This window comes from Mastomys coucha, unplaced genomic scaffold (assembly GCF_008632895.1).
Source record: "Mastomys coucha isolate ucsf_1 unplaced genomic scaffold, UCSF_Mcou_1 pScaffold15, whole genome shotgun sequence".
Taxonomy (NCBI): Eukaryota; Metazoa; Chordata; class Mammalia; order Rodentia; family Muridae; genus Mastomys; species Mastomys coucha.
Window position 1 is genome coordinate 148,101,712 of NW_022196897.1, and position 12,143 is coordinate 148,113,854.

The window sequence follows — 12,143 nt, forward strand, 5'->3', positions numbered from 1 at the left end:
CCTCTTTTTAAAGTTTGCTTTAGTCTCTTGGGCTTTGAGACTATAAGAACATTTTCCGCTTGAAATAAGAAAGCGCCTTCCCATTGCCAGCTCACTAAGGATTCTGATCAGTAATGAAGGGTGAATTTCTCTCAAATTACTTCCTAGCCTCTCCTGAGAGGATCATATGGTTTTATTCTCTGACCACTAGAAAGAAACGTTCCACCAGCAGTTCTTCTGATATCTCACCATATTCTTTTAGAAGCCCCCACTTGGTCATGGTATATGAGGCTTTGGTAATCACACTGAATTACAGAGACGACATCAGACAGTCAGCTTTGCAGCTCCTGATTGTTAGTTTTAGTTGTTAATTTGACAGGATCTAGAATCATTTGAGAGATGGGGATATGGATATCTCCTGTGATAATTGATGTGTGAAGTTCATGTTAATTAGGTCCATTGTCACTGTGGGAATCCTTGACTGTAGCAAATCAAAGGGGCTTGGGCATCAGCTTACACACACACACACACACACACACACACACACACACACACACCTGTGACTCCCAGGCTTCTGTTGCATTAACCTCTCCACCATGATGGACCGTGTCTTTGAACCATAAGCCAAAACAAGTCTTCCTTTGCTTAGGTTGCTTTTGAAAGGTTGCTGTTGTTTTTATTTTACTAATTTATTTTCTCTGTGTTCACACAATCCACAAGCCAGAGGGCAACTTGTGACAATTGCTATTCTCACCTTCCACCATTTGATCCCTAGGGAATGAACTTAGGTGTGAAGCTTGGCAGCAAGAGTCTTATACTGGCCCCTCCTGCAGCATTTGGGAGGTGTTTGACCACAACAGCAGGAAAGAAACCAAAACATCGCTACACATTAAAGGCTCAATTCCTGGCTGTGCCACTTGGGCAAGTGTGTGACCTTGGTCATGCCAACTGTCTCATAGCCACTAGAAGGAATTACACCTACCTTGAAGGCTGTGGCAAGAATTTCAAGCTACCCACTGCCAACTTCATGCTATACAAGTTGTAGACATCAGAGATTCATGATGACAGTCACTGCTTGCTTTAGACTAATCATCCATCTGCTGCATTTATTATCTTAAGCTTTTAGAGCATCAGGAGTGATTGACCCCAATTTTAATATAGATAGGGGCTGTTTTTACTGAATTGCCTTGATACATAAATAGCATTAGCTCTTGTCTTAGGGTTTTACTGCTGTGAAGAGACACCATGACCAAGGAAATTCATATAAAGGCAAACATTTAGTTGGGGCTGGCTTACAGTTTCAGAGGTTCAGTCCATTGCCATCATGGTGGGAAGCATGGCAGCTTCCAGGCAGGCATGCTGATGGAGAAGAAGCTGAGAGTTTTACATCTTGATTCAAAGATAGCCAAGAGAAGACTCTTTTGAGGTACTAGGATCCTTCAAAGGCCACCTACACAGTGATACATTTCCTCCAACAAGGCCAAACCTCCTAATAGTGTCAATTCCCATGGGTCAAACATACTCACACAACCACAGCTCTCATTACCATTGTGTGTGTGTGTGTGTGTGTGTGTGTGTGTGTGTGTGTGTGAGAGAGAGAGAGAGAGAGAGAGAGAGAGAGAGAGAGAGAGAGACTCAGTTTTTCCTCAGATCTGAACCTTTAAGATTGAGAGAGATTGGAGTAGCATTGGTCAACTTCTCCTTGCGCTTGAGCTTCTAGGAAGCTCCAAGCCCTTAGAGAGCATAGGCTGGCAGGAGTGTGTAAATGTAGGAGGATGCAGAATGATGCTTTTGTTGTTGCTGCTTTGGCATTTGCTTTATGACCACTAGTAAACAGGTTAAAAAGCTGACATTCTAAAGAGAAGAGCAAGATGCCTCTAGCCATGCTTTCCAGGGGTTGTAAAGAGGTACCCAGGACCCTCACCACACTCTTCGAACATCACACTCTCTTTATACAATATGCAGTGGGAGTGGAGGGTGGGGAGAAAGTCTCTGAGATTGTGAAGTGTGGGTTTTAAGAGAAAAGGCTTTACCTTACAAGCCACCTCTTTCATAAGCCAAGGCAGGAAGGCTGTAAGGCAGTATATGGTAGAAGAGGAGAGGGGTCTGCAGGAAGAGAAGGTAGAACTCTCAGGCCCCAGAGAAGATACCTTTTGGTTCTCATGGAAGCTCTAGAAATGATGAAAAGCAGGCCATGGTTCTATAACAAAAGTGAAGAGGGTAGTATAGGAACACTAGAAAAAACAAAGAGGGATGACATAATCAATCCTTCTTTCTGAGGAAACGGTGGCCATAATATATCTTCTGCAGTTGTCTCCAGTCTGAATTTGCAGTGTATGGGCAGCAATGTCCCTTTGAGAATGCTGTGGCATGTCTGAAGTTTTCTCCACTGATCTTGAAAATCTGTTGATTGTATTATTTCATTTTGGATGGGATGAGTATTTTGTTTTTGTTTTTGTTTTGTTTTGTTTTGTTTTTTTATTGGCTAACTTTGCCATGTTCCTTTAAGATTTATGGATGATTTCACCTAGACTATAGAGCAGGGCAGCAGTGAGGATGAGATTGTATTCATAATAACATTCACTTGGAAGTTAGTTCAATGCCCTGAGCCAAATTATGCCACATCTGCTCCCTGACAAACACACACCATCACATTACAGATGGTTCAGCAAAGCTTATAGCAGTGAAAAAAAGAAAAAAGAAAAAAGAAAAGGTCCCATGGGGCTAGTGAGATGAAATTGTCCTATTTTTTAAGACACTTAAGTATTTTTTGTCTTTCTCACTCTGCTCTGATGCAGAATTATTCTCTAGAATGAAAGAACCCTCTACACAGATCCTAATGTCCTCCCTGAGAAAAGAGACCCCTGAAGATGCTGTCTGTAGAATTTCAGGACTCTACCCCACCCTTTCTTTCCAAACTGGCAAGATCTCATTCCTTGACCTTCTAGAAGAGAAAGGCATCTAAAAGCATCTAAATGACACATGTCTCTACCTTACCTGGGCCTCTGGACAGAACCCAGGGAAAGACCAATGCCCGTCCTCCACACTCTATGCGCACCATCGGGTACCATCACAGCTACTCAGAGAGGACCATGGATAACTGCACAACTACAAGCATCCCAGGCTTCCCCAAAGACATCAGAGCATCTATGTTAAGCATAGTACTAGAGAAATGCTCTTATGGTACGATCCATCATGCACAAGGAACAAAATTAGTCCACGATTAAAAACCCTCTTCCCAAGTCCTATTCCATTCTATTTTATTCTATTCTATTCGATCGAAGGCTCTGTAAGTGTCTCTGCTAGGCACAGGCCTTATTGGAGCTCTGAGGGGAAGGTGATGTGATATAATCTCCCTTTAATGGAAGAAAAAAAGTGGAGGCACAGAGAGGTGAGGTAATACATCCTTGGTCATCCAGCTAGCAAATGCCCCACGCCCCCCCCTTGAAATAGAAACCAGATTCTCTTTGGCTCTGAGGCCCATATCCTTTTCACTAAATTCTAATGACTACTCTCACTTCATTGAGCTTAGCAATTTGAATTCTTCCATTTTATCCCTCTGGAGAAAAGAGAGAACTAGACACATATCATTTCAAGTAGAAACCCATAAATATGTAAATAAAATATAGCGGGCAATCAGCCCTCAGGTGAAGGGAAGAGAAAGAGAGCCCTTCAAATCAGCTGCAGAGCAGGCAATTGTGAACACGTGGGTGGAGGGAGTTTCCACTTGGAGAGTTAGAACTGTGCTGGACCACGGTGAAGTGGGCTCTCAGGCAGTGGGTCTTTGATTTACAGAACCAGCAATCATGGCAGGGTGGTGCAATCATTCAGCTTACTGTACGGATTGGCGAACCTATTACAGGGGTGTGAAGAGAGGCTTGGGGTCTGGCTTAAGCTGGGGTTTGAGAAGGGAGGGGAGAGATTTCAAAAGTAGAAGAGACACAACTTTGGGTTCTAACACCCTGATTTTGAGATAATGAGAAACACTTGCAGACAGCAAAACTAAGGCCTCCATATGGATGTTGTGTAGAAGCAGACCTTGAGTGACAGTGTAGCAGAGTCTTTTCTGTGTGGTGCTAGATGGTTCTTTCAGGAAACCAGCAAACTGGTGGTGAGGCTGTTAAAACTGATACCTACGGAAGAGCTGCAGAGCCAGGCTGAGTCAATATGGTACCTCTTGGTTTTTCCCAATTAATGACCTGGGTAACATACGTCAGTGCCATTGTCTTCAGGGTTCTTTAAAAATAAAAAACTCCAAATGATTCATGCAGGAGCCTGCCTCCTAGTCATACTTTTTCTTTTTATTCTCTCTTCTTTTTTGATATATATGTATTGCTACATAGCCCAGGCTGGACTTCAACTGATGACTTCCTTGCCACAGCCTCCAGCATGCTGGAGTTACAGATAGGTCCCATAGTGGCTAACTGCCTGCACTTGGAACCTATAGGATTTTTCCTGTGTGTGACCCCAAGATGAATTGTGTGGCAAATAAGCTGTCACTGGATAGGTAGAGAAAACAGTAACAGCTCAGTTGCTTCATCAGGGAAATGGTCTGGGTGGATAGTGTAGCCTTCCCTTTAGAGGCAAGGTTCAAAGTGAGCCGTCTATTGTCCAGCATTCCTAAACTCTCATCTTTACTTAGATGACTGCTGGGTGGAATATGCTAAAAGAAAACACCCAATGTTCTAGATAAGAAAGCTACCCAGAATGCAGACTGTGAGTATCAGGTTCAGAAATGGTACTCCCCATGAGAGGACAAAGAGAAGAGCGCATGACCCACAATCACAATGGGTGCTCGTGCTGAAAACGAACAGGGCAGCCTTCTTGTCTGTATGTAACAACTCACGATATAATAACATCCATAACACCATCGACGGATAGTGATTTGTTTCATTACAGGCATCTAAAGAGCATTTTGAGCTTTTCAAAACACTTTGATATACATCATTGTCTTTGCCCCTAGGCCTTTATCTCAGGGAGGATGATGAATGATTAAAATGAGATAAAGGAACAAAATGATGAATTAAAAATGAATGAAGCATCTTAAGGGGACAGCATGAAGTTGGAGAGAATTAAAAACTGATTTCATCATTGCTAAGGAGGCCTCTACCCTAATGTTCAGGTGAAGTTGTGGGAGTCCTCATGGACAGAGCTCAATTTTCTTAAGCTCAGGATGAATATATCCCCATTGCCTGCTATTCATCTTCCCCTAACCATATCCTACTGACTCCCTTAGTCATCATCAGCACTTCCCATCTCAGAATACAGTTCTCCCTCTCATGTCTCAGTTGCCTATACCACAAGCTGGAGATATCACCTTAGACCCCCTTCTCCCATCCCCACATTTATAGTTCCCTGTAAATCTGTCTATGGTATAACTAGCTAAAAGTGTGCTCTGAGCTTCTGACTCTCTATTGGTCTGGGACACTCTTCATCTAAATTCCTAAATGCTCCACTCTCAAGTGTAAGTCTTAGCCTTACTATGTCAAGGATCTATCAGGTCAGTGACTTGCTATACGCAGTAGAACAAGAATATACCCCTACTTACCCTCACTGACTTGGTTGCCCTGATGTCTTTTTGGAGCTTAGTTGTGCTTACCCATGGCTAAGCTTCTCCCCTACCTGTCTTATCCTTTCAAATCCAGCCTCTTTCACCATTGACTGGAGAGGAGTTTGGCTCACAGAAGAGAAAGAGTAAATGTTTGGTATAAAGGACAAATGCAGCCATTCATTTTTAACTTATCTCCATAGTTACTACCCAACCCCATACTTGAGAGGACACTTGTGAGCAGGGGGACCGCCCCCAACCCAGGGCTAGAAACCCCATCAAATCAGTGGCGGGAGCTCCTGAGAGTCAAGAGACTTGGCTCTAAGCACTTAACACACTGTATAGCCTTGAGCCAATTATCTGAGTCTCAGTATTCCCCTTGTCTACCTCTTAGAACTGACTTAATGGTGAAGTCACACAGTCAGTGGGTCTACTCCCAGAGGACAAACCAATGCGCCATAGTTGTATGTTTACATGTGACTCCATGTGAGTCAGGACTTCTGATTGCTAGTCCTCACTCTTGTACTTTCTCATTCATTGGGTACGGAGAGACAAGAACTGGGTCTACTTAATTCTTAACTAATTAAGAACTTAATTCTTTTGGGTTACTGTGGTACAATATCATCAAGTGGGTTATTTATAAACAACAGCACTTTTGTTTTTACAGTGCTGGGAAAGGCTTGACTGCTGGCTCATATACCAGTCTTATCATTGTGCCCTTTCTTACATGGTAAATGAGCAAGAGAGAATGCTGGGGTCTTTTTCAGAATGGTGCAAATGTACCTATTACCAAGTTACCCCAAAGGCTTCATCTCCTACACGATCCTATGGAGACCTAGGGTTCAACATAAGAACTAAGGTGACAAAAGTGTCTCCCAATCTCTAGCAATAGTGATGCTACTGGTCCAGAAACCCCACACTGAGAAACACTGCTCTAGAAGCCTCTATGGACATTGCTCACTCTATCCTCACAAAGCACGCTATTTCAACACCCAAACTTCATTTTTATATCTTACCCATTTTTTTTTTTTTAAATTCTAGAATATCTACCAAGTCTGTAGATTCCTCTGGGCAGAAATTATACTTTCCACACTCTGCACACCCTCATTTTCTGTTTTGCAAAATAATGAGTACATTTCCAGCGTGATTAATAATAGAATAGGGAGAGGGGAGAAAACTCCAAATACCAACGGTAATAAAGAGCATCCACAAATGGATATCAGCCCTGGATTCTCTGAAAAATTAATTATGAAGCAAAGAACATTCTACCATCAGTGATGATGGCAAAAAAGATTATTTTCTTTATGACACATTTTGTAGAATGTAGGCTATTTGAAATTTAAACCTAACTTACTTAAACACCAACATTTCAGGAACTACAACACCACAAACATTTCAACTCATAATTTTTATAGTGATAGTCAGACCACTGTGTCTGTCACATGTAAAGTCCTTTACACAGTCGTGGCAACTGTTTGCAATAGGTGATAAATTTTTATTGAGATGATCATCTCACAATTGAATTTCTAACTGCATTATATGATCATGAGCAAATAAGTCCACAGGGGCTCTGAAAGTGCTTTGAATATCATTTCTAAAGATCAGAACCCCTCCAAACCCTTACATTTACCTTGTGGAAAAAAGGGAAATCTCGTCAACAGGTTCAAATCAATTATTTTTATGGATGGCTATTACAGAGCAGAGCTGAAGTAAGGTACTACCCACATACCCTTATGTCCTCTGAAAGCAGTCAGCTTTGTAATCAGGTTTCAATGAGGAATTTTACAAAAGACCAGTTTAAAGAAATCGCTGCAAAAATGGACTCTCTGTTCATAGTTGTTCAATAACTTTCCAAAGAGTAAGTCTGAGCCATGAATTGTTAGAGATCCTTGGCTTCTACACTATCACCAAAGATTGGCCACTGGGAACTTTAGTCTGCCACTCAAATTGGTTCACAAACAACTGGAAACTAAGGTTTGCTCCAAAACAATTGATCTATGAGGGAGCAATGTAAGCACAGAGCAAATGCTACATCTGCTCATCTGTGGTTGTGCTTACCAAAGACAGAAGTGAAATGAAAAACCTAAGTCACACAGAAATACACACACACACACACACACACACACACACACACACACACACACACAGAGCACCTGACCAATTTCTCAGTTCACGAACACTGTTGTAAGACACACCCATTTGTACCTGGTAGTTCCTTCCCATCTATTTCAGATGGATTTTTCCTGCTTTCCAGTTACTCACAGGCTGCAAACCCCTACCACTATTTGTAAAAGCAAATATCAAACTGTTTGAGGTGTTTGCTATCTACATTATAGTGTTTTGAATGTTCTGATCCACTTGATGTCTAGAATTGTGCTCTCATGCTTATGTGTCACTCTTCCTAAGCCATGTACTCTTTATTGCACAATACACCAAAGGCCAACAAGTTTAGGGACACAGCTGTCAAATTATAACAGGCCCGATGCAACATGCTCAGTTGTTGCTGCACTTACAGATTTTTCACTTCCTCCTCAGAAGCATCTTTGGTGCATTTCCCTCAGAAGTCTGTGCTGGATGCTTCACTAAGCCCCATACCGAAGCAGCACAACAGCCCCAAGCTCAGGTTCTCAGCAGCACACACCTCTCCATTCATCATGGAGTAAGAAAAGAGCCGTAGCTCTGGAACCCAAAACCCAAGCCCAGAACCTGACTGTACCTCTGGCCAATTCAGCAAGCTTTGTATAAAGTTAGAAAATACTGTCTCTCTCCCTCTGGGTATCTTGCAGTTGTACACAGAGAACCCCCCTAGTCACACCCATAGCCAGCAGCTCTTAACTGAGAACAGCTGGGAAAGTACTGGAGCCAGAAACCCTCAGTTAAAGGAGAATCCAGAGATTTCCTAGTGCCAAGTCAGACTCTTATGCAGAAGCCAGCATCCCCTAGAGTATTTGGAGTTGTGTAGTTCTCAGGGACCAAGACAATTTCAGAATCAACTCTGAGACACTGTCAGCACCAGGGAGCTGTAAAGAAATGGCAGGAAGTAGGATCTCCTAAGAGACAAAACTAGAACCAGGAACCACCAGGGCAATGACCAGTTTTGTTTTGGTTCTTGGCCAAACAAACTATACATATTAGATACACAAACGGAACCAGAAGCCTGCAGGGAGGTAGTTTATATGGAGATTTGGGGGAGACAGTCAGAGGCAAAATCCCTCAGTGACACCAAACTAAGACCCCCTCACAGACATGCAAATGGCACCAGGATTCATGATATAGCCAATGTTCCATCAGAAATACTGTCAACATGATGAGCATCTCCATGAACCGACCAAAGGTAGAAGGTTCTTAGAATCATAGCCAGAGATGATAGTGTCTCTCAAGTTTGAGCAAACCCTTAATTGTCTTTCCATAAAAGGAAGCAGATTTACACCAGAAAAACTAGGAATGACCTGTGCCCAAAAGGCAAGAGGAGGGCCAGTCAGACGAACAGCATCTGGAGTTATCCTTACCGGCACACTTGGTCCTGGTAGTGAGGGGAGGTCCTGGTGGTCCTGTGCCCCCCTCGCCTGGTCGTGTGAGCAGCACCCGGATCTCATACTCCACATCAGGGTCCAGATGCCAGAGCTTGTAGTTGGGAGAGTCCACGATGTGGGTCTCAGCCCAGGTGCCTGTGGTCGTGCGATATTCTACCTCCTTCAGAATGATGGGGCCGTCTCCAATAATGGAGTTGGCGTTTGGTTTAATCCACAGGTAGGTGGCCCCCACAGCCAGTAGTTCTGGGGGAGCAATAGGTGTGGGAGGCTCTGAAAGAAAGCAGACAAGCAAAGGAATTTCAGTCTTAAGTGACACCTTGAGATGGATCCGTAGGACCTACATAGTGAAAGGAAGAAGTGACTCCTGAAAGTTGTCCCTGACCTCCATGTGAAGTATGTGACACATTCATATGCATGCGTGCATGAATGCGTGTGTGTGTGTGTGTGTGTGTGTGTGTGTGTGTGTGTATGTTACCATTTAGTGTTACTTATGTGAATATGTGTTTAGGGAAGGCTGGTTGCGCCTTCATTACCTGTCAGGTGCTGATCCTCTCTCAGCAGCCACTTAGTGCCTGCTTGTAGCTCTTTTTTGTTGTTGTTGTTTGTTTTGTTTTTTTGTTTGTTTGTTTGTTTGTTTCGAGACAGGGTTTCTCTGTGGAGCCCTGGCTGTCCTGGAACTCACTCTGTAGACCAGGCTGGCCTCGAACTCAGAAATCTGCCTGCCTCTGCCTCCCAAGTGCTAGGATTAAAGGCGTGTGCCACCACCACCTGGCATGTAGCTCTTTATTTAGGTATGGAGCCTTGTAAGATTTTTCTCATCTACTCTGGTGTTGCCATTATGTGGGTCTTGTTTAGGAACCATGCTATTGAAATTTCATGGGTACAGCTATCTCATATAGAGAAGATATCATCTCATACCATATGACCTCAACTTGTGGCTCTTACCATCTTTCACCTCCTCTTCCAAGTTCTATTCTGAGTCTTAGTTGTAGGGTCATGTTATAGATAGGTGTACCAATAGGGTTGCATTGCTTTCTGAATTTTGCCAATTGTGGGTATGCTGGTTTGCTTTATGTCAGCTTGACACAAGCTAGAGTCTTTGGAAAGGAGAAATCCTCAATTAAGAAAATGCCTCCAGGCCTGACAGTGGTGGTGCACTCCTTTAATCCCAGCACTTGGGAGGCAGAGGCAGGCAGATTTCTGAGTTTGAGGCTAGCCTGATCTACAGAGTGAGTTCTAGGACAGCCAGAGCTACACAGAGAAACCCTGTTTTGAAAAAAAAAAAAAGAGAGAGAGAGAGAGAGAAAAGAAAAAGAAAATGCCTCCATAAAACCAGGCTGCAGACAAGCCTGTATGACATTTACTTAATTAGTGTTTACGATGGGAGGGCTCCATCCAGTGTGGGCAAGGCCAATCCTGGAATGGTGGTGGTCCTGAGTTCTATAAGAAAGCAGACTGAGTAAGCCATGAGAGCAAGCCACTAAGCAGCACCCCTCTGTGGTCTCTGCATTAGCTCCTGCCTACAGGTTCCTGCCTTGTTTGAGTTCCCGTCCTGACTTTCTTCAGTGATGAGCTACAATGCGGAAGTATAAGCCAAATAAGCCCTTTCACCACAGGTTGCTTTGATCATGGTGTCTCATCACAGCAATAGTAACCGTTCAGCTCCATCTACTGCAAAAAGAATTCTCTTTGGTTGGGTGTGAGAGTAGCACATGCCTATGGACATAAAGCTAAGTGTAGGATATAGTTAAGCATGATATTGGTATAGAAATACAACTGTAGTAGATTGTCCTCTGGAGTCCATAATCTCACTAGCCTTGGGTAGCTGGATAGGTTTATAATACTAGTCATAACTCCCCTCCCCCCCATTAAGGAGCCTTAAGTCCAATCAGATAGCTGATGATTAATCCCAAGATTTCATTGACACCATTGCCTCACATCCTGCCATACTGGTAACTGTCATGGTAGGTAGCTAGGTGAAACAACTGATTGCTTTTCTATTGGGGTGTCTTGCACAGAACCTCTGGATGCTCTGAGAACTCATTCTCAGGGAGGAGGCTTCTGGTTGGTTCCCCTGCAGATCCCACTCACTATTAGCAGAAATCCCCTGTGGATGATGATATAAATACAGATAGGAAAAAGATGCTGCAACAATCATTCAGCTTCTCCCTCACCCTGACAGGTTCTTGCCAGCAGAGAGCATCCTTGGCCAGCAGGAGCCCAGCAAGAATCAAGAGCCAAAGGAAAGGTCATACCAAGTTAACTGATCTGTGTGGCACCTTCCTTAAGCAATATATACTTAACCAAACAGACCTAGCCAGACTCACAGCATAGTGAAGTAGAATGAAATCCACAAACTCCATGCAGGGTCTCCATAGGTAGGTCAGGCTGGCCTCAAATGCCAGATTCTCTTGCCTTGTCAATCCAAATTTAGGGACTATGGGTATGCTTCACCATACTTTACCAAGTAGCCATTTGTTTCTGATAATATTTTAGTTTCTGAAAAATATTTTATTTGGAGGCAGAGAGATAGCTCAGTGGATAGCACCATTTGTTTGTTCTTTAAGAGGACCTGAGATCCAGTCCCATCATCCCCATGGTGGCTCATTACCATCTATAACTCCAGTTCCAGGGTTTAACACCTTTTTCTAATATCCATAGATACCAGGCACACAGGTGCTACACAAACACACACTCAGGTTAAACTTTCATACACATAAAATAAAATGAATAAATCTTTTAAACTTTAAACATTGTATTTAATATTCATACATGCATAGTATTTCTACACAACTTCTACAAGATCAACCAGAACCCCATCATGGATAGGGAACGTACCACCCCTCTCTGAGGAGCGAGATATGCACAGGCAGAGTGAGAGTCACTTTTTTCAGGGATGTAGACTCTGAGATGCAACCCATGATCCAAAGGACTTATTTAATTTTTATTGTACATAAGTGTGTAAATATTTACATGTGTGTGTAGGTGCCTGAAAAGTCCAGAAGAGACTATTGATCCTCCTAGGCTTGGAGTTACAGGTAGCAGTGGGCTACCTGATGTGGGCATTGAGAACCAAACACTTG

General features: G+C 43.1%; 1 protein-coding gene across 23 annotated transcripts in view; it reads right to left on the minus strand.

Annotated features, from left to right (window-relative positions):
- Ptprt (protein tyrosine phosphatase receptor type T) overlaps positions 1-12,143 on the minus strand; it is a 1,176,099-nt gene that overhangs the window by 639,234 nt on the left and 524,722 nt on the right. For all 23 annotated transcript variants that reach the window (XR_004119009.1, XR_004119008.1, XM_031372635.1 and 20 more), the window contains exon 7: positions 9,037-9,330. Coding sequence is in view for 21 of the 23 variants with exons in the window: in XM_031372635.1 (XP_031228495.1) it covers positions 9,037-9,330 (294 nt within the window). In the remaining 2 variants the exon portion in view is untranslated. The remainder of the gene's footprint in view (positions 1-9,036; positions 9,331-12,143) is intronic.